At 39.7% G+C, this 25,846-nt stretch overlaps 1 protein-coding gene across 1 annotated transcript in view; it reads left to right on the top strand.

The window, feature by feature from the left end:
* Positions 1 to 25,846, top strand: part of DNAH6 (dynein axonemal heavy chain 6) — a 297,879-nt gene that overhangs the window by 176,830 nt on the left and 95,203 nt on the right. Inside the window, exons 45-55 of the mRNA XM_068564239.1 lie at positions 1,915 to 2,069; positions 9,362 to 9,593; positions 13,488 to 13,640; positions 14,937 to 15,077; positions 17,112 to 17,354; positions 18,672 to 18,839; positions 19,289 to 19,524; positions 21,744 to 22,005; positions 23,141 to 23,264; positions 23,775 to 23,971; positions 25,557 to 25,760. Of these exons, the coding sequence (XP_068420340.1) occupies positions 1,915 to 2,069; positions 9,362 to 9,593; positions 13,488 to 13,640; positions 14,937 to 15,077; positions 17,112 to 17,354; positions 18,672 to 18,839; positions 19,289 to 19,524; positions 21,744 to 22,005; positions 23,141 to 23,264; positions 23,775 to 23,971; positions 25,557 to 25,760 (2,115 nt within the window). The remainder of the gene's footprint in view (positions 1 to 1,914; positions 2,070 to 9,361; positions 9,594 to 13,487; positions 13,641 to 14,936; positions 15,078 to 17,111; positions 17,355 to 18,671; positions 18,840 to 19,288; positions 19,525 to 21,743; positions 22,006 to 23,140; positions 23,265 to 23,774; positions 23,972 to 25,556; positions 25,761 to 25,846) is intronic.

Consider the following 25,846-nt stretch of genomic DNA (forward strand, 5'->3'; position numbering starts at 1 on the left):
TTAAATTAATTTTTATTGGAGTATAGTTGCTTTACAATATTGTATTAGTTTTTACTGTAAAGCAAAATGAATCAGCTGTACATATACATATATCCACTCTTTTTTGGATTTCCTTCCCATTTAGGTCACCACAGTGCATTAAGTAAAGTGCCCTGTGCTATACGGTATGTTCTCATTAGTTGTCTATTTTATACATAGTATCAATAGTGTATATGTGTCAATCCCAACCTCCCAATTCCTCCCACCTGCCCCCCTTTTCCCCCTTGGTATCCATACATTTGTTCTCTATGTCTGTGTCTCTATTTCTGCTTTGCAAAAAAGATCATCTATACCATTTTTCTAGATCCCACATATATGCATTAACATATGATATTTGTTTTTCTTTCTGACTTACTTCACTCTGTATGATAGTCTCTAGATCCATCCATATCTCTACAAATGACTCAATTTTGTTCCTTTTAATAGCTGAGTAATACTCCATTGCATATATGTACCATATCTTTTTTATCCATTCATCTGTTGATGGACATCTAGGTTGCTTCCATGTCCTGGCTATTGTAAATAGAGTGGCAGTGAACATTGTGGTACATGACTCTTTTTGAATTATGGTTTTCTCAGGGTATATGCCCAGTAGTGGGATTGCTGGGTCATATGGTAGTTCTATTTTTAGTTTTTTAAGGAACCTCCATACTGTTTTCCATAGTGGCTGTATCAATTTACATTCCCAGCAACAGTGCATGAGGGTTCCCTTTTCTCCACACCCTCTCCAGCATTTATTGTTTGTAGATTTTTTGATGATAGCCATTCTGACCGGTGTGAGGTGATACCTCATTGTAGTTTTGATTTGCATTTCTCTGATAATTAGTGAGGTTGAGCAGCTTTTCATGTGTTTGTTGGCCATCTGTATGTCTTCTTTGAAGAAATGTCTATTTAGGTCTTCTGCCCATTTTTGGATTGGGTTGTTTGTTTTTTTGATATTGAGCTGCTTGTATATTTTGGAGATTAATCCTTTGTCAGTTGCTTTGTTTGCAAATATTTTCTCCCATTCTGAGGGTTGTCTTTTTGTCTTGTTTATGGTTTCCCTTGCTGTGCAAAAGCTTTTAAGTCTAATTAGGTCCCATTTGTTTATTTTTGTTTTTATTTCAATATTCTAGGAGGTGGGTCAAAAAAATATCTTGCTGCGAAATATGTCTATTTAAATGTATTCTTAAAATCAAAATCCAAAGTTTATTTTCAGGTGGTGATTATATTTCCTGTGTGTTTCTAACGATATTATTATCAAATGGGGAAATGAAGCAAAGCAAAAAGAATAGTTGGACTCTTCTTCCATTGCCTATATGTATTTTAGTCAATGGTTCCAAAAGAAAATGTCCCCAGGGCAGTTGCTAGGGCAAAGACAAGAAATTATCAATAGGTCCAAACGGACACTCAGTTGCCTATAGTTTACACCAAATATCATGCTTAATGATTTATTTAATTAAATGACTGCTGTGTAAAAACTATGTATAGTTCTGGCATGACTTTTTATAACACAGTCTTCCATACATAATTTTCAACAACTTTGCTTTTCTGATGTCAACAGCTTAAGAGCAAAAGTATGAAACCAGAGTAAGTTAAAGTGAGAAAAAATTTTAAATTATTTCTGAGCTTCTGTGTGAGTTTTATTGCAAAGATCATTGAAATTCCAATGTACCACTTGAAGAGGTTTAATTAAATGGATTTTTCAGTTAGCCATGAACATCTGAGTTTCTTTAAACTGATTTCCTTGGTTTAAAGCCCTGCTAGCTTATATAAGCAAATGATTAAATAAAAATATAGATAAAATAATGTTCCCTCCTAAGGTTATGTATATTATATATATTTATATATCAGAATTGATCCAACTTGGTTCTTCTCCAATAAATCATCTTCTAGTTTGGAGCAGATAAGACTGACCGGATTTATGATGACATGCCTGATATGGAGAAAATCGCAAATGTTCTACAGGACTATCTTGATGATTATAACCTTATAAACCCCAAAGAAGTAAAGCTGGTGTTCTTCCAGGACGCTATAGAGCATGTTGCAAGGTATAGTGTCATAATGTGCCTAATAATGCATTGATCTAATTTCATTTATATTAAAAGGTAAGGATTAAGTTGTAAAACACTCTTTAAATAGATTGCTAGTTGGACAAAGGTCTATTAGCAAATCTTGCTGTAACTTAAAAGTTATTTTTTGATATATTTAAAATATATATGGCATGAACTTTTTATGGAATCTCAGAGGTCATTATCTTTGCTAAACATTAATAGATTGTTTTTGTTTTTGAAGATGTCCTATCTCATTCCAAAAAAAAGATCTGAGGTTGTTTACAGATACGTACAGTATAACCAGGCTGATTAACATGCATGCCTAAAGAAATAGGGAGTTTTTCTTTGTTTATAGCAAAACAAGTTGAATGCAAGGATCATAGATTCCATCTGCTTATGAGTCTGACTCATACCCACTGCAAGTATCTTTTAAGGGTCATCCCCGACACCTAGGTATGCAGCCTGAATATCTGTAGTCCTTGGGGCATACACAACTTTTTAAAGTGGCTCATGTCCTTTTGAACAATTCTTAAATTGTAAATATGTGTTAAAAGTGTTGAAATGATAAGGTACTACTGTATAGCACAGGGAGCTATATTCAATATCCTGTGACAAACCATAATGGAAAAGAATATATGTATATTCTTAATGGAATTCTTAATGGAATATATATATATATTCTTAATGGAATTCTTAATTCCATAATGGAAAAGAATATATATATATATATGTATAACTGAGTCACTTTACTGTACAGAAGAAATTAACACAACATTGTAAATCAACTATACTTCAATAAAAAAATTTTTTAAGTGTTGAAATGACCCTTCAAGAGTAAGTCAAAATCTACTCCCTGTGACTTCTTATATTCATTCCGTCCTTTGGAGTCGTAATAATAATAATAATGGCACTGAGTGTGAATATAATCCATGATATGGAGTATCTCGTTTAACTCTGATAACACCTCTCTATGGCTCAATATCATGATCTTTCTAAATATAAGGCTCAGAGACTGTTCCAGTGGTCTGTTGCTGCATAATAATCCACTGTAATACTTAGTAGCTTTATTTTTTCATTATTTCTCATGGCTCCCAGCCATTCTCTCCTGGGGTCTCTCATGCAGTTGCAGTCAGACAGCACCTAGAACACCTGGCCCATCTCTGCCTCCCTGTGGACTCCACTGTCTCTCCAGCAAGGCAGCATCAGAGTGCAGGGGCTTCTTACACAGTGATTCAGGGCTCCAAAGGCCCGTGCCCCAAGAGCGAGCCAGGCAGAAGGCAAATGGCCTTTCACAACACAGCCTTGGAAGTCATTCAGCATCACTTCTACCATACTCTGTCAGTAAAAGCATCATACAGGGCTACCCAGGTTCACAAGACAGGATCAGAGACTCTATCTCTTCATAGGGTCAAAGAGCAAGTAGGACCAGAAACATTATTGCAGGCATTTTTGGACCATACCGTGTGCCACAGAGAGATTAAGTGAATTGTCCGAAGCCCTCTAGCTGGTGAGTGGCAGGCTGGGGATCATATCCAGTGCTTTGATTCTAACTTCACTGCAGATGCCTCCACCCAAAATGGATCCACTCTTTTTCCTAACAGCCCTCCAAATATTTGAAAATCATGACCAAGTTCTTCTTAGCTTTACCTTCTCCAGGCATAATTATCCCAGATGTTTCACTATTGCCTAGTAACAATTATTTCCAGTCTTCAACATACCGAGCCCTTTATAACTTTTCGATGTTTCACTTAAAATGTGATACCCAGATTTGATATAGTATTCTGTGGAATAAGCAGTGCAAAATGTGTGTGAGGACAGGATTTCCCATGGTCTACTACCATGGCAAGATTTTAATTGCTTTGTTTGTTTCTCTTGTCAACTATATTTTAGTGTTGGACCTTGTTAAGACTGACAGATCTCCAGGATTTTTCTTCCATAACCATAAGCAAACCAAGTCTTTTGCCCTTCCTATACTTCTGCTATTTAATGAACTCTAATTCAAGGATTTATGTTCATCACAGCTCAAGTGTTGTAACATAAAATAGTTTTTCATTGGGTTGTCAAGATACCACTTTCTTCCCATCTGTCCCCCTGCCAATATACCCACACGCTAACTCCTAACAACTTTTATTCCCATAGCTCAAGCAAGCCCTAAGCCTGAAAGAAAAAAGAAAAGAAAAGAATGGCAGAACTCTGGTCTGAGAAACTTCCTGAAGAATAGACCAGACGATAGGCAAACTCGGCTTAATTATATTTATAATCTCTCTTACTTTTGTGAAAGGGAATCACCAGGCTACTCAAGGTTTGCTTAAAATATTACAGAAGGAAATTAAAAACCATTTGTAAAATGGGGGATTTAGTTTTCCTGCAAAAAGGACCGCCATGTGAATAACTATGTAGATGTGTTCTCTTTTTTTCTAGAGAGGAATTTCTACTTGTCTTAAGTAAGAACTTTCAAACACCTACTACTGATTAGCAATTGAAAAGGACTTCCATTATGAACATGAGTTTTGGGAAAATCACTAAATATTCAGCAATATAGCAGATACTACATTTCCATTTGTTAACATTCTAGTTTCTTGTCTTGTTGCATAGGATAACTGAATAACAGCCTTCCCAACTCAGAAAAAATAAAAATTTACTTCAGAGCCTGTGCTTTCGAAGAGCAGTTTGTACCAAGCCGTTTACCTATTACATGCCCCCAAAGTTGTCACCATACTGCAAGGATGGTCAAATGGATCTCCCTGTTAAAATAAAGTTATTAATTAGGAGAGCCATCTCTTGCCTCCTACAGCAGAGAAAATGTAACTTTGGAGGATTCTCAGTGGAGGGAGTTTTTTATCCATTGATATGTAAGTTGACAGAAAAAATAACACTGGGAAGCAGAAAGGACAAGTCATTTGTTTCAAATAATCTCAGATGGAAAAAACAAATTACTATAATGTAAATGAAACGAGGAAAGAGTAACATATAAAGTGCAAGATATTTATGATATTCAATATTTTCATCCACTATAGAGCCCTTGTGCATTATGGGAAAAAATAACAAAACATTATTACATATCCATTCAGCCCTCAATTTTATACTCTCAGAGGTAGCTGAGGAGATATAAGCAAATGATCTGAAGTGTCGCCTGTTAGATGTGCATTGTGATAGAGATATAGCAGTGGAAATAGTACCTGTGGGTCTTAGTTGTTTTAGGGGAGGAGTTAGCAAAGGATCTGTCAAATGAAAAAAAAAAAAGCACAATGTGAGGGTTATGAGTTAAGTTTTATTGGGGGGAAAATGAGGACTACAAGCTAGCAGAAAACAGCCTCTCAGATAGCTACGAGGAACTGCTCCAGAGAGGTAGGGGGGAGATGATTTTGGTGAAGGGGGGTACGTGCAGTCAAGCACACATTTTGGCAGAAGGTTGCTGTTAGTCACAAGGAGCAGATGTCTCCGTTAACGATTTTAGTGCTTTTCTAGATATGAGAAGATGCAAGAAATCGAGCTCGTAAAATCTCCTGAAAATATATATCTGAAGACCTGTTCTGCCAGTTTTTCCTAGAGCACAGAGTTCCTCATTCCTGATCTCCACCCTGAACTCCTTTCAGGGTGTGTTGAAGGTCAGAGACTGCAATGGTTAGTGACTTCATTCTTGTAGAACCAGGTGGCAAGCGACAGTTTTTAGTCGGCAGGTCCTAGGGAAAGGAGCTACAACCTTCTTTCGTAAAGGGCCAGATGGTAAATATTTTAGGCTCTGCTGCAGACCCTGTCACAACTACTCAACTCTGCCATTGTAACGCAAAAGCAGCCACCTCCACTCAGTGAATAAATGAGCGCAGCTGTGCTCAATAAAACTTCATTTATGGACACTCATGTTGGAATGTCATGTGATAATGTCACATATCATAAAATATTACTCTTTTGATTTTTTTGTCAACCATTTAAAAATCTAAACACCACTCTTAGCTCATAGGCCGTAAAAAAATTTTTTTAATTTTTTTGAAAAACCAATCTTTGGGTAAGTTTTGGCCCATAGGCCATCTTTTGCTCACTCCTATTCTAGACAAAGCAGTGTTATCAAGGCTTTCTGGGCAGTGAAACAGCACATTCACCATAAGGGCAGGAGAGAGTGTGAAGCTGTAGAAGACCAATCTGAAAGTTTGATACTTATTTCAGACGATCCTGAATAATGACCTAGGAGTCTGTGCTTTGTCCCAGAGGAGCATTTTCAAATCAGTCCTTGTACGTTCCCCGTTCTAAGCTCACGCTACGCAGCTCCTATGCCCTGCCACCAAAGATGATGGCGCATAAGAACTATTTAACCACTGTCGTCTAATTCACAGTTTTTAAGGTCTTTAGAAGTTGATTACTTCAATGTAGGTGATTTGGTGATAGTGTACTGAATTTCAGAGATAGTTAGAATGAGAAATCACATGTTTATTTCCTTTTTTCATAAATGTAATTTTACTTATAAAAATGCCTATTACCAAGATGCTAGAACTACTGCATAAGGAAGACATCTTTATATTTCCTACAAGGGAGAAATAGATCTACTTCGTTTTCTTTAAAAAAAAATAGTGATTATTTTTCTGATTATATACTAAATACACTTATTACAGTAAATTTACAAAAACATTGTTCGTAATTCCACCTCCTCACCTAGAGACAGTCACTTAAAATTGTATGGTGCTTTCAAATATATTTATAAGTATATATAATTTTTTTACAAAATTCGATTATGGCACATAGAGCTAAACATTATGCCTTTAACACATTTCATTAGCCTCCACAAGCCTATATAATTAAATATTATTTCAAAGTATGGCTTTAACAACCACATTTATGCCATCTTAACTTATTTTCTAACTTATTTTAATGCATCCTCTTTTTTGTTTCATGGATTCTCTCTCTCTCTCATGATCTGAAAGGATTCTATTTGCAGCTAGCATTAAGGTTTGTTTTTTAATATTGTCAATATGATAACAAAACCATGAAAAGAACTAAATATCCATCAGTAGGGAACCAATTAAATAAATTATGGTATATCTATTGTTGTATTTACTGGCATGAGAATGTCCATAAAGCATTATTTAGCAAAACAGTCACAAAACAAAATGTGGTGTGTAGAGTTTAATTCCATTTTTGTAAACACACACATACAAGTCAACAGACATAAATTTATTTATGAAACACCTACTATGTGCTACACACTGCTCCCATAGAGAGCAGGACAGCATCCAGGCCCTCGCGATGGAGCTTACAAGTGGTAAAGTGTTAGCAATGGTTTTTTCCCATCAGTTATAATGATCATATTTTACTTTCTTAATTAAAAAAGTAATAAGGCCATTATCCTTTTCAAATATTTGAACTTTGTTTTTTCCAATTATCAGCATCATGAATTAAAAATAGAGAAGGTAGATGACAGATACCTTCCTATTAGAAAAAAAGAGAGAGATTGAGAGAGAAATTAAACCTGCTTTTACGTTTCTCTCATGATTTCTTAGTTTCTGATGACCCAATCTGAGATTTTAGGTGATAATTTTTTAAAAAGAAATTTTTTACATTTGCATCTTCTTTTTAAGGTGAGTTTATTGACATTACCATTACCTATTTTTAGTATAAATTTATTTATTTTTGGCTGCGTTGGGTCTTCATTGCTTCGTGCGGGCTTTCTCTAGTTGCAGTGAATGGGGCCACTCTTTGTTGCGGTGCGCAGGCTTCTCACTGCAGTGGCCTCTCCCGCTGCCGAGCACGGGCTCCAGGCACGTGGGCTTCAGTAGTTGTGGCACACAGACTCAGTAGTTGCGGCTTGCGGACTCTAGAGTGCAGGGTCAGTAGCTGTGGTGCACAGGCTTCATTGCTCCGCAGCATGTGGGATCTTCCCAGACCAGGTCTCAAACCTGTGTCCCCTGCATTGGCAGGCAGATTCTTAACCGCTGCGCCACCAGGGAAGCCCTACCATTACCTTTCTATCTTAACAACAGTATATGAACCTGACTCTCATACAAACTGCTCACTTTTATACTGACATCCCTTCCCCCTTTTTCTTGAGTTTTTGAATTTTATTCATACTTCTCTATATACCTTCAAGGACTCTTTTAGGAATGATTTGCAGGTGGTTTACTCTCTGAGAAATAAAATGATAGTTTTCCCTCTTAACCATTGTGGAATGTCATCTTGTAAAAGAGATGCCTAAGGCCAGCCTAAAATTATTTGTCCCTTTGGGACTAATCTATTATATCTATTTTTCAGATGCTCACAAATTTTCAATTATGTCTAAAATATAGATTTCTCTTTCATACTTTGATTCACATATGCATGCATACATACATTCACCTACACACACACGCATAGTTTATTTTATATTTATAGATCTCCTAGAAAACATTTAGTGTTTTGCTTGTCTTCTTTGACTTTCTTTCCTGACGCTCAGTGACTTCCTCAGATCTAGGGGCTCAGCTCTGGGGATTTCTTCTATTATTTCAGCTCTATCCCCTCTTATTTCTCCTAGAATTCCTATTGTGTGGCCTCTGGGATTCAATTTGTTTCTCCTGTTTACCTTCCATTTTCTCTCTTGTCATTTTTAATATCATTATCTTTTTTCCTCTGAGGTCTGGCTAAATTCCTTGGGTTTGCCTTCTACTTCACCTATTCAATTTTCCACGGTATCCTATTTGTGAGGCCCATCTTCCACTGAGGTTTTCAATTCAGTAGTCAGACTTTCCATCAACAATCAATTTTTCCTACACTTGGATTTTTTTCCCCTTTCTGAGTGCTCACTCTAGTATCATGATTGCAATTTTTAAAAAATTCTTATTGTTAACATGAATCAGAAATTTTCTAAAATTTTGTTGATATAGTAAATCCATTTCAGATTATTCCTGTTGATGTTTTCTGAGCTGCAGTCTCCTGTCCTACATTCAGCGATTTTTCTCTTGCTCATCCTTAGAAATAGAGACCTGCTTGCCCATATAAAGGTTAATATAAGTAGTGGCCTAGAGCAGCCAGCCTCCCTAACAAAATCCTTCACACTTTGAAGAAGGGAGAAGAGATTTTACCTTACTTAATTTATGTGACCAAGGCCAACAGCCTATAGGAAATGGGGGAGAGATGGATATAAGGAAACCAGTGGTGCTTTTCTCCCAACCGTGAACCTCAGACATACCCTGCTCTTCCCTGTGGCCTTTGGCTGGGGGATGACCCTCCAGAGGCCACCAGCCTTCCACACTGGGGCAGGCCCTCTGAGCAGAAGCCTTGTCTGTACACTTGAAATAAACCTTTGTCTGCTTTGTCTCCCGCAGGATCGCCCGCATGATTCGTCAGGAAAGAGGCAATGCCCTGCTGGTTGGAGTGGGAGGCACAGGAAAGCAGTCTCTTACAAGACTTGCAGCTCACATATGTGGTTACAAATGTTTGCAGATTGAATTGAGCCGGGGGTATAATTATGACTGTTTTCATGAAGACCTGAGGAAGCTGTACAAACTGGCTGGTGTAGAAGACAGGAATATGGTTTTCCTCTTCACGGACACCCAGGTACATATCTAAATAGCGAAAGAGCAAGAACAGGAAAAGGACAAGTGTTACAATCACGTGTGTGTACTTCAAATAGTTTTTAGGATGTAGTTCAGGGAATCATTCCCTCTAATAACAGAGTTCTTGGGCCTTATGAAAGACTTTTATGATACATTTTTACTTCTTTTACCAACTATTGCTTCCCCCTTTAAATTCTAAGTAAGTAAATGTGATCAGAGGTTAAGAGGGCAAGAAAGGACTTAACTTTTCTTGGAGGGAAAGGACATAGAAAACAGGTAATAAACTATTCCTGTAGAAATAAATATAAGAAAGTAATTCCCTAAGTGCAATCAATTAGGGAAACATGCTTTACTCAAGAAAAGGAAAAAATAATGGATATGTTTTGGTGAAATTAAATTTAAAATCAAAATAAGATTACATCTACGTCTACAACAAATTTAACTGATCCTGAATTTACTCCATAATAGAGGATTGTCTACATTGATTACACTTTTAATATTAGGGAAAATATACGTTTATAGAAATCAGCCAAGGAATAAAAAAGTGATAAATATGATGCATAAGTACTTTAAACTTCATTTTAATTTTGAAAACACTATAAAATGACTAAGTACGAATAAAGTGGGAAAAATGTTTTTAACATCTGTGACAACCAGTGACCTTATATCTGAGTATGTAAATATTTTTTACAAATGAGAGAAGACCCGCAACTGAGTGTGTGGCCACTGTGGCCTGAGCCGAGGTCACATAACCTCCCCACACCGCATGTCCCCATATTCGGTGCCCTGCCCCACTAGACCTGGCGTCTAGTGCCCCAGTGTGACCCCACCCACCGCTGAAAGTCTCCCTTACCGAAGTCAGCCCATAAAATCTGGAAGAGGTGACTGCTTCTTCAAATGGGCAGACATCTAAAGTCTACAGGGATGGTGAAGAATCAGGGAAGCGTGACTCCACAGTAAACCTCCAATAACCGGCCCCAAAAAATGGAGATCCACAAATTGCCCCACAAAGAATTCAAAATAGTTGTTTTAAAGATGCTCAGAGAACTACAAGAGAACACATAAACAATTTCGTGACATCAGGAAAATAATGCAAGGGCAAAGTGACAACAAGTGACATCACCAGGATGGTGACATAGGTCAGTCCCGACTGCTCCCCCTCACAAGAACACCTAACAATTATTCACGGACGAGACACGGAGAAAATCCTAGAACCTGGGGGGTGAGGCTGAAGCACACCCCTGCACCACAGAGACCAAGAAAGTCCACGTTAGAAGGGTAAGAGGAGCAATGACACACTGACCACGTTGCCCTCCTCCCAGGCCAGCACAGCACCACATCAAGAGGTCTCCTCTGAGCCTGGGGTCTCTCCAGTGGAAAGAAAGAGCCCAGGGTGGACATCCAGCTCCCGCAGTGTTCTGGGTAGCATCTTGGGAGTCTTGCATCACAGGGATGGTGGAGGAATCTGCAGTGCTTGACTTCTGGGAATCTGACTGTGACGGAGAAGGCGTGCGGATGTAACAACCAGCACTCAGATCATGACAAACCAAGTTCTTACCCACAGCGCCCAAGTAGTGGTCCAAGCCAGCAGCTTTGCTCGTCTGCAGAGCCAGTCTGACCAGGGAACTCAGCGGGGTGCAGGTCTGCCTGATTCGAGGTCCTCAAATGAAGAGCCTTGCCAGCCCTGGAGCCTGGTCCGGTCCCCCCACCCACCCAGTCATACCCTGCTCACTGCTGAGTGTAGCTCCTGGCCCCGCCCAGCCAGAAAGCCTGGCCAGAACACCTGGAAAGCTGTGTAGCCCAGCAACGCTCAAGAGGAGAGTATGGCAGACAGAGTAGATGGCCCACAGGGCAAAGCCAGTGGAGTGGCACTGTCCAGCCACAGAACTTGGGATGCAGATCAGCTTGAGTCCAGACCACAAACAAAGAGCCTTTCCAGCCTTGGAGCCAGTTTCCTGCTCCTCCCAGGCAAGGCAGCTAATTCATAGTCCAATCCACTGCTTAGTTCCCAGCCCCTCCGAGCAGGAAGCTTGACCAGAAACACCTAGGAAGATGTTTGGAACCAGCTCTCCTTCTCCACCTCAGCAAGGCAGCTAATTCATAACAGTGCCCAATCATGAGTGTACCTCCCTGCCATGCCCCACCCCACCAGACCACAAAAAGCCTTTTTGGGCTTGGAGCCCATTCTCCCACTCTGCCAGGGCAGGGAAGCTAATTCATAGCCCCACCTACCGCTAAGTGTAGTACCCAGTCCCAACAGTCTAGGAAACCTGATAAGAGAACCCAGGCAATCACAGAGCTCATCCTATAGCCTTGCTCATTTAAAACCAAGTCAGAAGTCCTGTCCAACTGTTCTCAGCCAGTTGCATCACCCATGACCTCAGAGCTCAGTCATTATCCCTACCCTAAAATAGACATTGATAGCAAGTCCCACCTGCTCAAAGATATTACCAGTTGTTATGTCCAGAAACCCAGACTGAGCTGACTGGTGAAGAACAATCTCTGCCAAAGTGAACCAGTAAAGTCTGGAAGAGAAGATCACTTACTCAAATGTGCAGATGACAATGTAAGGAATCAAGGATCATGAACAATCAGGTAAACATGATACCACCAAAGGAAACTAATAAAGCCCCAATAACTGACCCTAAAGAAGGGAAGATCTGTGAATTGTCAGACAAAGATTCAGAATAATCCTCTTAAAGAAGTTTAGTGAATTACAAAAAACACACAGATGGGCAACTAAATGAAATTAGGAAAACAATGCATAAACAAATGAGAAGTTCAACAGAGAAATAGAAACAATTTTTTAAAAAACCAAACAGAAATCTTAGAGCTGAAAAATACAATGACTGAACTGAGGAATTCAATAGAGAGCTTCAAAAGGATTCAACCATGTGGAAGAAAGAATCAGTGACCTAGAAGACAGGACATTTAAAATTATCCAGTCAGAAGCATAAAAAGAAAGAAAAAGAGTGAAGAAAACCTATGGGGCTGATGGGACACAATCAAAACAAACAATATCCACATTGTGGGAATTTCAGAAGAAGAGAAAGAGAAATGGACAGAAAGTATATATTGTATATGGTATGAGAAAGTAGTCCAATTCTTTATGGATGTGGCTGTCTAGTTTTCCCAGCACCATTTATTGAAGAGACTGTCTTTTCCCCATTGTATATTCTTACCTCCTTCATTGTAGATTACTTGCCCACAGAAGTGTGTGTTTTATTTCTGGGCTCTCTATTCTGTTCCATTGATCTATGAGTCTGTTTTTGTTCCAATACCATACTGTTTGAATACTGTAGCTTTCTAGTATAGTTTGACCTCAGGGAGCATGATACCTCCAGCTTTGTTCCTCTTTCTCAAGATGAGTTTGGCTATTCAGGATCTTTTGTATTTTCATAGAAATTTTAGAAACAAGCTCTGTTTGGTTCTTCTTTATATCTTCTCTTTGTTAGACTTCTTACTGTGTTCATCCAGTCTTCTCTCTAGTTCATGAGGATCTTTATGGTCATTACCTTGAACTCTTTATCAGGTAGATTACTTATCTCCACTTTGCTTAGTTCTTCTTCTGAGGTTTTATCTTGTTCCTTCCTTTGGAACATATTCCTCTATTGCCTCATTTTGCCTAATTCTCTGTTTATATTTCTATGCATGAAGTGGGTCACTCTCATTGATAGTTGCTCTGTAAATAGTTGTAATTTTGGTTTGCCGTGGGAGGAGGTAAGCTCAGGGTCATCCTACTTTAACATCTTGGCCACTCCCCCAGGGTCATCTTCTCTTAAAGATCAAATTAACTCAATGTGAATTTTAGATCATATATTTGCTTTGTAATATACAGGCAGTAAATGTAAAATGGTTGAATAAGGTATAATGACCACTCTGCTTTCTTCTACAGATTGTAGTAGAAGAGTTTCTAGAAGATATAAATAACGTCCTGAACTCAGGTGAAGTGCCTAATTTATTTGAAAAGGATGAACTGGAGCAGGTTTTAGCAGCCACCAGACCAAGAGTGAAAGAAGTAGGAATTTCTGAGGGGAATAGAGATGAGGTAGGACATGTCAGAATGGTAAGAAGGTTTTGGAAAACAAAGAGTTGTCTTAGCCTTTTTCCAGTGGTCCACAAATCCCCTTAAGCAGTCCATGGATAGAATTTTTTCAATATAATTTGTTTCCTTTGTAATCCTATGTATTTCATTTCCTACATTTAAAGCATTGGTTCATCAGACTTCCAGAAACTGTTATGGAAAGCAGAAAACAGAAACCCTACTACCCCATGGAGATCATAGATCTGTCCAAACTGGAAAGCTTCTCTTATCCTTCTTAAACACAAATTTATTTCACACACCTCCAGTGCCCTGCTTAAAGAGTTCAATACTTTTGACTGCCTTTCCTATCAGCAAGATTATGAAATGCATTCTCTCTCTCTCAGCCTCTCTCTCTCTCTCACACACACACACACACACACACCACACACACACACACACAACACAGCTGCTGTCCACATCCATTTCTCCAACACCGTGCTACACTCTGTAAGCCGCTATTTGTCTAGCCCAGGCCTTTCTCTTCTTTCTGCACCTTATCTAACTTTTTGGGCCAGTCTTTCTCATATCATCTCTTCTGTGTCCTTTCATGAGAATTCCCTCCACTGCTAGGTCAGGACTTATAGGTACAGACAACCAATGTAAGCAGAAACGGCTTTATTCGAGGGACACAACCATTGGGAAGGCTAAAGAAAGGGATTCCAGGCTGAATTCCTTGGAATGATTATGAAATGACACTGTAGAAGTCAACAGTCAAGGACACTGCTGCCTCTGCCACAACCATTCTGCTGATCCAGGAAACCTCTAACCAATCAGTGTGCTACTGCTTCAGCTGCCAGCTCCAAAGCCACGTGTCCCCCACCATGTTGGGAGCAGCTGAAGTAAGGAGCCACATCCAGAGACAGTGACCCCCAGGTCCATGCCATTTCTGCCAGGCTCTGCACCTGCAAAACTAGTTGCCCTGTACCCTGTCTCTTTCTCCCAATTGTCTCCTACCCCAAAGTAAAGCCTTGTGTGAATACCTCTCTCCACTTTATTCAAGGGGTCTCCTTAAGTCCACTGATGAAGAGGACCTACATCACATCCCAAACCCAAGTTGCAACAGAGTCTGCAAAATGTCATCTAATCTTTCCAGTCTGCATGAGAAAAAGGGGTTGGAATGGGATGTTAAAACAATTCACACATCCACTATACTAAAATTTTTTAAGTTTGATATTGGTAGAGTCAGATGCATTAGCCAACACTTATTTTCATGGTTGGTTCAGCCTTATTCTAAATTGAAAATGTCTTTCTTTTTGTCAGGTGTTTCAATACTTTATCAGCAGAGTCCGTCAGAAGCTGCACATTGTTCTCTGCATGAGCCCCGTTGGGGAGGCCTTTCGGTCCCGATGCCGGATGTTTCCATCCCTTGTGAACTGCTGCACCATTGATTGGTTTGTCCAGGTCGGTGACATCACAGGATATCTCTTTGAGAAGTAGGACTTGCTTGATTTTATTTTTTTTAATGAAGTATAATTGATTTACAATGTTTCAGGTGTACAGCAAAGTGATTCATTTACATATATATATTCAATTGTATATATATATGTGTGTATATATACATTTCAGATTATTTTCCATTGTAGGTTATTAAAAGATATTGAATACAGTTCCCAGTGCTATACAGTAGGAACTTGTTGCTTATCTATTTTATATATAGTACTGTGTATCTGTTACTCTCAAAGTTCCAATTTATCCCTCCCCACCTTTCCCTTTTGATAACCATAAGTTTGTTTTCTATGTCTGTGAGTCTATTCCTGTTTTGTAAATAAGTTCAGTTGTATCATTTTTTAGATTCCACATATAAGTTATATCATATGATATTTGTCTTTCTCTGTCAGACTTCACTTAGTATGCTAATCTCTAGATCCATCCACGTTGCTGCAAATGGCATTATTTCATTCTTTTTTATGGCTGAGTAATACTCCACTATGTGTGGAGTGTATATATATATATATATATATATATATATATACATTACATCTTCTTTATGCATTCATCTGTCAATGGACATTTAGGTCTCTCTTCCATGTCTTGGCTATGGTAAATAGTGTTGCTATGAACATAGGGGTGCATGTGTCTTTTTGAATTAAAGTTTTTGTCTTTTCCGGGTATATGTCTGAACTTGCTTGATTTTAAAGTGGTAACACATTGTCCAATAACTCCTCAAGGGTACTTACATTAGCTTCAAAGCCCACTAGGAATTTACTCATGTGCAAGGGATGACAATGACAATCATTGAACAAAGGCAGAATAGAATGTATAAAGAAGAGAAGACTATTAAATTTACCAGTGTAGAGTTACCAGTGATCTTGACAAGAGCTGTTCCGGTGGAGTGATGGGGTAGAAGGTTCAAGAGAGAAGAAAGGAGGGGAATCAGGGACACCTCTTTCAAGGAGTTTTGCCACAAAGGAACACTAAGAGATGGGTAATAGCTAGACGGGTATGTGAGGTCAAGAGAGAAGTATTTTTTTAAGTGGAGAACACAAACAACACACATGTGTGCTGATGGAAATGATTCAGAAAAGAGAATTATATTGATGGTGCAGCAGACAGAGTTAGGCATTGTTGGACCAGTGTCACTGAATAGGCAAGAAGGGATGCGATGGAGTCACCAGTGAAGGGGCTGACGTGGGTAGGGAGTACGCACAGCTCACCCCAGAGTGGAAGCCCACAGATGCAAGTAGAGGGGAAGACGTGGGGGTGAAAATTCATTTAAGTTCTGTTTGCATTGCTTCTATTTTTTTTTCAGTGATGTGGGGAGCAAGGTCATGAGCTGAGAATGGAGAGGAAAGAGGAAGTGTTAGCAGTCTGAGGAAGTAACATAGGGTGCGAAATACTCAGGAGGATACAGGAGTGACGGATGAGACAATGTAGAAGCATTTCTGGGCTAAGAACCCGCTTGAGCTAGTTGCCATGAATTGGCAGTGAGGCCAGTCAGCACAGCTGTGGGAGGTTTTCTCCAGCCGTGCTACCTGCACAGTTGCAGGTGTGGGGTAACAGAGAGTTGCACTTGACTGAGCAAAGAGACAAGAGAGGAGCAAAGGTGTTGAGGTGAACAGGACAGTGATTATAACCGTGAACCTGACACTTAAACTGTACAATAAACAGAGAGAGGACATGAGGTCCTCATAATGGATGTGATTTTTTTCATGCAATTATGCTAAAAACACCCACGTTTATTCAATCAATCAAATAGTTTTTGAACAACTTCTGTGTACCAGACACTGTGCTGGGGTCAGCAAATGCAGACCCAGGACCTCCCTCAAATGAGCACAGCCACTCAATTCATGAAACATCATGGACATGAGTAGGAGTTAACAAGGTGAAAGGGGGGACAAGGCAAAAAAGACTTTCAGAGAAATGCATTTTTCTTTAGTTAAACTGTGTACTATGGAAATGAGCAACAGACTTTCCAAATCATATCTTTATTTACAGTGGCCCAGAGAAGCACTTCTTTCTGTATCAAAGACGTTTTTCTCAAATGTTGATGCTGTAAATGAAGAACTGAAAGAAAAGCTCTCCCTCATGTGTGTGAATGTCCACTTGAGTGTCTCCAGTATGGCAGAACGCTATTACACAGAGCTCCGGAGACGGTACTACACAACGCCCACCTCCTACTTGGAACTCATCAATCTCTACTTGTATATGCTGAGTGAAAAAAAGAAGCAGTTGGTTTCAGTAAGTTTAATATTATTAATTAAAAAAAAAAAAAACTTCTTTTTTTGCTTGGACTCAAAACTTTTGCCAGAATGAGTGGAAGATCTATGTTCCATCTTGCCTGCTGGACCTCTCTCCATCCCGTACATGCCCTTGAAAACCTACAGTATGACCAAAAAGTGTCTCATGCTGTCAGTCCAAAGGCCTTCCCCTTCCTTGATATTTAGATTTTGTCTTCTATCATTTACATAAGGGTCCTTGACTCAGGAGCATGATATGGACATTGCAACAGAATTAAAGTTAAGCAGAGAACTAGTCACCTCTGCAGTGTTTAGTAAGAAGGAGAACTTTTTGTTAAATAATAGAGATGGGGGTTTGGTGGTCTAGCATGTCAGTGGTTCCCATTAAGAGCAAGGACTTCGGTGTCAGGCAGACCAGGTAGCACCTCTGCTCTACCTCTTTCTTCCTGTACAACCTTGAGCATGTTTTGTAACTGTTCCAATCTTAGTAGAAAATGAGGTTTTAAAAAAATATGTATCTACCTCTTGGATTGTTGTAGAATTTAAATAAGATATGATTTGTGAAGTGCTTGGAATATGATGTAACACATATGAGGTGCTCAGAAAATAGTGGCTACTGTCATCATCATGATCAGGCTATTGACATGACCTAAAATTTTCAACATTTTAAACAGTAAAAATGGAAGCATTTACCATTTAGATATTTTAAATGTTTAAATCAGAGGATTTTTACCTGGTAAATGTATGCCTAGTAAAATAACGTGACGCATATTTTTGAAACATGCCAATTTGAACCACGTTTTCTGTCTCACCCTCAAAAAACTGTTATTCCGAGGTGCCTTCTTTACCAGATACCACTCCTTTGATCCTAGTCAAGAATTTCCTACCACCGGGGAGTAAGGTTCAGATCAGCAACTAGGGCTAAGTACCCAGGACACTATCTCCAGAGGGTCTCAGCCCTGCTGATGCACCCTGAGGAAACAAGCTCCCAGAGCTGTGACCTCCAGGAGTTTCTATTTGAACTTGTCCCTCATTCATTCATCATGCTACCAAGCTACCACAGGGAATAAAAATAATACAGTGTGGGCCTTCAGTGACATCCTACTCCTGTGGCCAGGGGGCATGGATCCAAACCCACTGTGGTGAATATCAGGGCCATTTCCTAGAGTTCTGTTACCTGAAGCTTTCTGTACATTCACAGTGTTAAATATTACAAACTGATTCATCAATTCTGCAGATGTGAAATTCTAGTACATGAGTAAGAGATGCCAGTAAACTTATAATACTCATCGTAATAGACATTTTCCTTGTCATCTAGGCACGTGAACGGGTAAAGAATGGTCTCACCAAGCTATTAGAAACAAATGTACTAGTAGATAAAATGAAATTAGATCTTTCAGCTTTAGAACCTGTCCTTTTAACAAAATCACAAGATGTTGAAGCCCTGATGGACAAACTGGCAGTGGATCAAGAAAATGCTGATCAGGTATGCAGCGTCACCCAACAGTGGGTGAGAAGGCTTTGACCACCAACTGATCCCTTATATATAATGACAAATGATTGGATTTTTAAATATGTTATTAAAATAATTCAGTGATAGATCAAATTAGCCATGCTTTTAAGCCTGGCTCTCTCCCTGAGAATGAGTGAACCCAATGAGTGGGACAGAGAGAGTTGTGAGAATAGTACCAGCTGCAAACATAAAGCAACAAATCTTCTCCTAAGAAGGAACTGTTTGTTCTAATAACTTTGTCTCCATTATTATCAACATGGCATGAGACGGACAAAGGAGAGCATAAAATGCAGTAGAGCCAAACTTCTTTCATCATTGGTCTAATCCAAAGGGGCAAATGTGACTCACTATGATTGGCTTTGCTTTTAAACATTGAAATTCAAATACTGAGACCACTTAAACCATCGTGTTTCAATGGTTAGGTCCGAAGCATTGTGCAAGATGATGAAGCGATAGCAAAAGTGAAAGCCGAAGAAACCCAAGCCATAGCTGACGATGCTCAACGAGATCTTGAAGAAGCTCTCCCTGCACTCGAAGCTGCTAACAAAGCACTGGATTCCTTAGATAAAGCAGATATATCTGAAATCAGAGTTTTCACAAAGCCCCCAGATATGGTCATGACTGTGATGGAAGCCATCTCTATTCTCTTGAATGCCAAGTGAGTACCTCACAATCACCCATTACCAAAATACCTGGTGGAATTTCTTTGCTATGTTTCTCCATTTTCATTTACATGTTTTCATTCTATTCTCCACCCTCTCATCAGTTCAGTCTGTCATTCAACAAATTGATTCCACAAGCATTTTCTTGAACATCTACTTTGCACTAGATGATGGAAAATATAAAGTTCTTCCATACAAGGCACTTACCATCTAGTGGGGAGAGAGGCATGAAAAATAATAATTTCGAGACATGTGAGAGTTGCATAGTATTAGGAGTGCCAAGAAAAGAGTGCCTAAGTCCCCCTGCAGAGGTGTGAGCAGGTTTTTTGGGAAATGATGCTCAGGTGGAGAGTGGACCATGGGGAGAGCTCAGGGACCTTTGATACTCATGGATTGGGTGGCGCTGGGCAGGAGGGCAGTGATTGAATCATGAACGGTCTTGTATGCTGTGCTAAGCAGTTCAGGTTTCACCTAGGAGATATGTAGTTTTCAAACTTTCTTTAGTAATATAAACTTTTCTTCAATAAAAATTGTGTTATAAGAAACCTTTCCGAGTAAAAGTGATCAAAGTGAAGGTAGAGGGCCCAGAACCCTCCCCCGCCAGGCCTCCCTACTAACCCTCTGGCCAGCACCTCGGTGGGACCTGGGGGCTCCTCAGAGCACAGATGGAGAGCCCTGGCCACAGGGGACTGAGAACCATTGAACATTGTTGACATAATCAGATTTTCACGTGAGAAAGACCAACCTGGCCAAAGTTCACAAAGAGTGAGTTTGACTGAGAGACAAAACCAGTTTGAAGGTGATTGTAGTGTCCTGGCAAGAGATTTTAAGGATCTAAACCAAGCAAAGGAGATAAAAATGTGACTGCCTGGGCCATTTTTGAAATAAAACTATTATTCCTATAATGCCTTACATTTCTATGACTCTATGATTTTATAATTGTTTCTCTTCCAAAACTGTGTTGTATGGAGCATTAGTCATCCAACTACTTGTCTCCCCATGAATGGTGGTGCACATAACTACCAATTACTGGGATTATAGTACTGAGATTAAAACTACCCACTTTTTGGGGTAACATTTTTAATTAATTTATTTTTATAGAGATATAGTTGATGTACAATATTATGTTAGTTTCAGGTGTGCTACATAGAGATTTGACATTTGCACACATTGTGAAACAATCACCACAATAAGTCTAGAAGCCATCTGTGGGATAATATCTTTTTTTTTTTTTAACTGGACCGGTACTTTAATAGTATTTTTAAAAATTATTATAAGTAACACATAATTGGACAACATTAAAAACACATCTTTGTAGCTTCTTTACATTAACTTCAATTTTCTGTCTTGCTTGGAACTAATAATAGTAATAGTAGCAGTAAAACAAACCTCATTTGAGGGGGGTAACTAATATAAATGTCATTCTACAAATTTTGAAAGTCAGTTAGATGCAAACAAAATAAATTTTTATAACTGTAGCTCAACCAGTAAATAAGAGCATTTGCAGAAACATCATTGTAAGTATGTTTTAAAAAACAAACTATACACACTATGAAAGTAAAATTGCATAAATATATGCCTAGAAAACAAAAGTAGTAGCTCATGGTTCTCTTAAAGACTAGTAAAATGCTTTCAGTAAATTGTGTTATATTTGCTTTATAATAGGAAAACTCAGAGCAAGTTAAACGTTACATGACTAATAACATAAACAATCGACATAATTCTGTCTGAATTCCAACTAATCATGCTTAAGTGACATATTATCTGATTTCTTTTTTTTTTTTTTTTAAGTTTTGGCCACGTTGGGTCTTCGCTGCTGCACACAGTCTTTTCTCTAGTTGCGGCGAGCCCCCGCACGGGCTTCTCACTGCGGTGGCTTCTCTTGTTGCAGAACACTCGTTCTAAGGGCATGGGCTTCAGTAGCTGTGGCCCGCAGGCTCAGTGGTTGTGGCTCACGGGCTCTAGAGTGCAGCAGGCTCAGTAGTTGTGGCGCACAGGCTTAGTTGCTCTACGGCATGTGGGATCTTCCTGAACCAGGGCTCGAACCCATGTCCCCTGCATTGGCAGGTGGATTCTTAACCACTGCGCCACCAGAGAAGTCCTGATTTTTTTTTAATCTGTGGGATAATATCTTAATGTCCTCAGAGGAATACATTTCTTTTGTTCTTACATTCCCTCATTACAATGCTATTAACTTATCATGTGTATTTTTCAGGCCTGATTGGCCAACAGCAAAGCAACTTCTTGGTGACTCTAACTTCCTGAGAAGACTTTTAGAATATGATAAGGAAAACGTTAAGCCTCAAATCCTGGCAAAGCTTCAAAAGTATATTAATAATCCTGATTTCGTGCCTGAAAAAGTAGAGAAAGTATCCAAAGCATGTAAATCCATGTGCATGTGGGTAAGAGCGATGGATTTGTACTCTCGCGTAGTCAAAGAAGTCGAGCCAAAGAGACAGAAACTCCGCACTGCACAGGTACGTCGTCTGTGTTGTGATATTTTATAGAATCAAAGGCCATGATCATCAATCATTCGAGCTCCCTTTGTGGTGCTGCTGAGACCCTACACAATACAGATAGTAATCAAGCTCTTGAAAATTAGTTTTTGTTTTAAAAAATAGCTAGCAAAGATTGTTTTTTTCAGAAATGACCTCTGAAATCAGCCCTCTTCCAGTATAAAAGGAAAATAAGTCCTTTTTATATTCATATCGTCAGGCCTATGGTAATTTTTTACTTTATTTTAGCTCTAGCATCTGATATTCTATGTTTCTATTTGCTAAATACTCCCACACTTGATGAGGTTCTAAAAACCAGCTTAACCCACAATTGGATGTGAGGCCCGAAGCAGAACAAAGAATGATCATTTAGTGGAGCAGGTTACCAAAAGAACCACGGCTATAGCGCAGGGGTTGGCAAACTTTTTCTGTTAAAATCCAGACAGTAAATATTTTCAGCTTTGCCAGCTTTATGGTCTATGTTGCGATTACCCAACTCTGCCGTTGCAGCACCAAAACAGCCATCAACGATTCAGACACGAGTTAAGTGTGGCTGTGTTCCAATATAGCTTTATTTATGGTCATTGGAATCCACATTTCATACAATTATCATGTGTTATGAAATATTATTCTTCTTTTGATTTTTTTTCCCCAACCATTTAAAACTGTAAAACCATTCTCAGCTCATAAGCCACACAAAAACAGGCAGTGGGCTAGATTTGGCCTGCAGGTCATAGGTGCAGACCACTGCTCTAGAGAACTAGTTAGGAAAGATAGTTTTCACTATTGCATGAGTATTTCATTTGTTTTATCATTTAAAGTTAATAGTCAATTTTAGTAACTAATTCATCCTCAAATGCTTGGTACATCTGTTTCTCTAATCCTTCTATGATTTATTTTGTTGGGCTTTGTTTTTGTTTTGTTTTGTTCTGGTTCTGCTCTTATATTTTATTCTCTCTTATATTTGTTTTAGCTTTGTACATCATATCACAATCTTTTAGGACAAACTCTTTTAAGAGAAAGAGAACATAAATCCTATTTTTTTTAAATAACCTATTATAAATGGGCAAATTTGACCTTCTTTGGGGGCCTGTTCTTATTTACTTGATTTTATTAGGCTGAACTTGATATTACTATGGCTACTCTGAGAGAAAAGCAAGCATTACTAAAAAACGTGGAAGATCAAATACAGGCCTTACAACATGAATACGACAAAAGCGTGAATGAGAAAGAAAGTCTGGGTAAGTAACTCATAAAATTTATGCTGGTCAGGAAATGCCTGATTTTCAAAAGGAAAAAGAGTTTTCTGGCAGTCACGTCTCAGCCTCCATCCAGTATGTAGGGCGTATTTGCATTAGATGGATGGCCTTAACTTTCTAGTATAACATTAGTATATTGTATATATTCAACTCCTATATCTGAATAAGGCTTTGGGGAGGAATGTTACATTATAACACAGGGCTGAACATGAATTTGATCCAGAAAATAAATACCACAGGGGCAGGAAGAGAGTGCTATCTTCAGCCAGAGTAAAGGAGTATCAAAAAGGAACTCTCAGCATGGAAGAGCCAAACTTGGACTTGGCTCTGAAATGGGTACTAGTGCTGAATTGGTGTGAGGTTTCCCAGAGATGTATTGACATCATTAGCTAAGTAATGCTCACTCCGCTATAAGCAGAAGCAGGTGAATAAACTTCTTATACTGTAGGCAAATATTGAATAATATAACCCGGTTTTCTTTAAATTTTCTAGCACAGACGATGGCCCTGACCAAAGCACGTCTGGTACGTGCTGGAAAGCTGACAGCTGCATTAGGAGACGAGCAAATCCGATGGGAAGAAAGCATCCAGAAATTCAACGAGGAGATATCGAATATCATCGGGAATGTGTTCATAGCAGCAGCTTGTGTGGCCTATTATGGGGCCTTCACAGCCCAGTACAGGCAATCGGTGGGTAAACGTGCTTTCTGTGAGGAGGGGTGAGAAGCAGCTGAAACTGAGGGAGGCGGGGTGTGTGTGTGTCATTTTTCCAAGTTTAGAGGGAGGTTCTCCATGAACTTAGGTATTCATTCCACTGCCCCCAAGTCAGTGATGGTTACCCCTAGGCTTTCCTTAACACAATCCCCCTTTTCTTCTCCTGTCTTAGAAAGTTACTCATCGCTTGCTTACACAGGAACCTGGGGGAAGAAAAAGAGACAGGGAGACTTCCCGACTTAGGATCGAACCAGGATGAAGTGTTCTGAATTGGTGAGGGCCTGCTACAAAGGGCTCAACGATGGGAAAGAGCAGGAAACTGAATTATTTGGAGATATTTGCAAACCACTTTTATGAAATGCCTTCCTAAAGATATTTTTCCCTGTCCTTGAGTTATAAAACCTGGTTGGTATAGGACTCATATAAATTCTATAGGAGCTCAGGGATCATCTGATGCCAAGTGGGCAGTGGGGCCAAGGGTGCTCTTGGGGGACAGACAGTTTCCTAGTGTGCATGACTGTGCCACTCGTTGAAGGAGGTGACATGCTAACACCCCTCTGCCCCATCTACTAATTGCCAGTAGCACCCACGGTCATTGTGATAACTCCCAACTTCTCCACGTGCTCCCAGACTCTCCCACCTACACCCGTGGGTGAAGACTACTGTGACAACCCCTTTCTTTTCTACACGAGAAAACTGAGGTCCAGACAGGGCGTGTGACATGCCCAAAGCCACAGCTGGTTAACGGCGTAGTTCTAGCCCCCAGATCTCCTATTAGTCCACTTCTTGTGTCCTGTGCTCTGGTGCCAGGATGCCTGTGGAGTCTGGTAGTGATCTCGGGTGGCCTCGGCCTGCAGCGGCTTGAAGCAGGGTTTCCGTTACTGGCCAGCGATTGAGGTTGGGTCGCGGTGGTGAGAGCACTGAATCCTTGCCTCTAGACCAGTGGCCAGTGACAAGGCCCTGGCCCTATGGCTTTGCAGAAAAAGAATTCCCACAAAGACAGAAAGTAGTGAAGCAAGTAAAGTATTTATTAGGAGGAAAAAAGAGTACAGTACATGTGGATAGACACACGGGCAGGCTCAGAGAGAGTCGTGCCCTCATGGCAGTTTGAATCACTTTTATGGGGCATTTCTTCCGGGTTTCCTTTGGCCAATCACTTTGATTTGCCTGGTTCAAAGTATGTATTTGGTATAGCTCAGGATTTCCCATGTGTGTGTCCGCATCTCTTAGCCAAGATGAATTCTACCGAAGAGGCCTATGGGTAAGTGAGCATTAGTTGCCCTCACTCCCCTTTTGACCTCCAAGGAGCCTTTCTGTGCATGTGTAGTCGGGGAGGTCTCCTGACTTCAAGAATGAGGAATATGTATCTTCTATCTGGGCAGGGCCCAGCCTCCTCTCTCAATTGTCCTGTCATTCCCATCTGGGAGTATCAGTCCACAGGAACAAACTCAAACCGTTTGCCCCCGGGACCCATCTATCTCCTGCCTAAGTAGGACTTGTGTGTATCTTCATTTACTGAGTATTCCTGACTCTATACAAGTAAGCTTTTCTCCTTCTACAGCTTATAGAGTGTTGGATCCAGGACTGTCAGTCTCTAGAGATCCCAATCAATCCTGCCTTCAGTCTCATTAACACTCTTGGCGATCCCTACGAAATACGGCAGTGGAACACAGATGGGCTGCCCCGTGACCTGATATCAACGGAAAATGGCATTCTGGTCACTCAAGGGAGACGGTGGCCTTTGATGATTGATCCCCAAGATCAGGTGTGTAACCAGCGCTTCAGAAAAAGAGCAGCCTATTAACTCTGCTTAATATTGCACTATTACAAATTCTAAAAGTGGACTTTAAT

Source organism: Eschrichtius robustus, chromosome 15 (assembly GCF_028021215.1).
Source record: "Eschrichtius robustus isolate mEscRob2 chromosome 15, mEscRob2.pri, whole genome shotgun sequence".
Lineage (NCBI taxonomy): Eukaryota > Metazoa > Chordata > Mammalia > Artiodactyla > Eschrichtiidae > Eschrichtius > Eschrichtius robustus.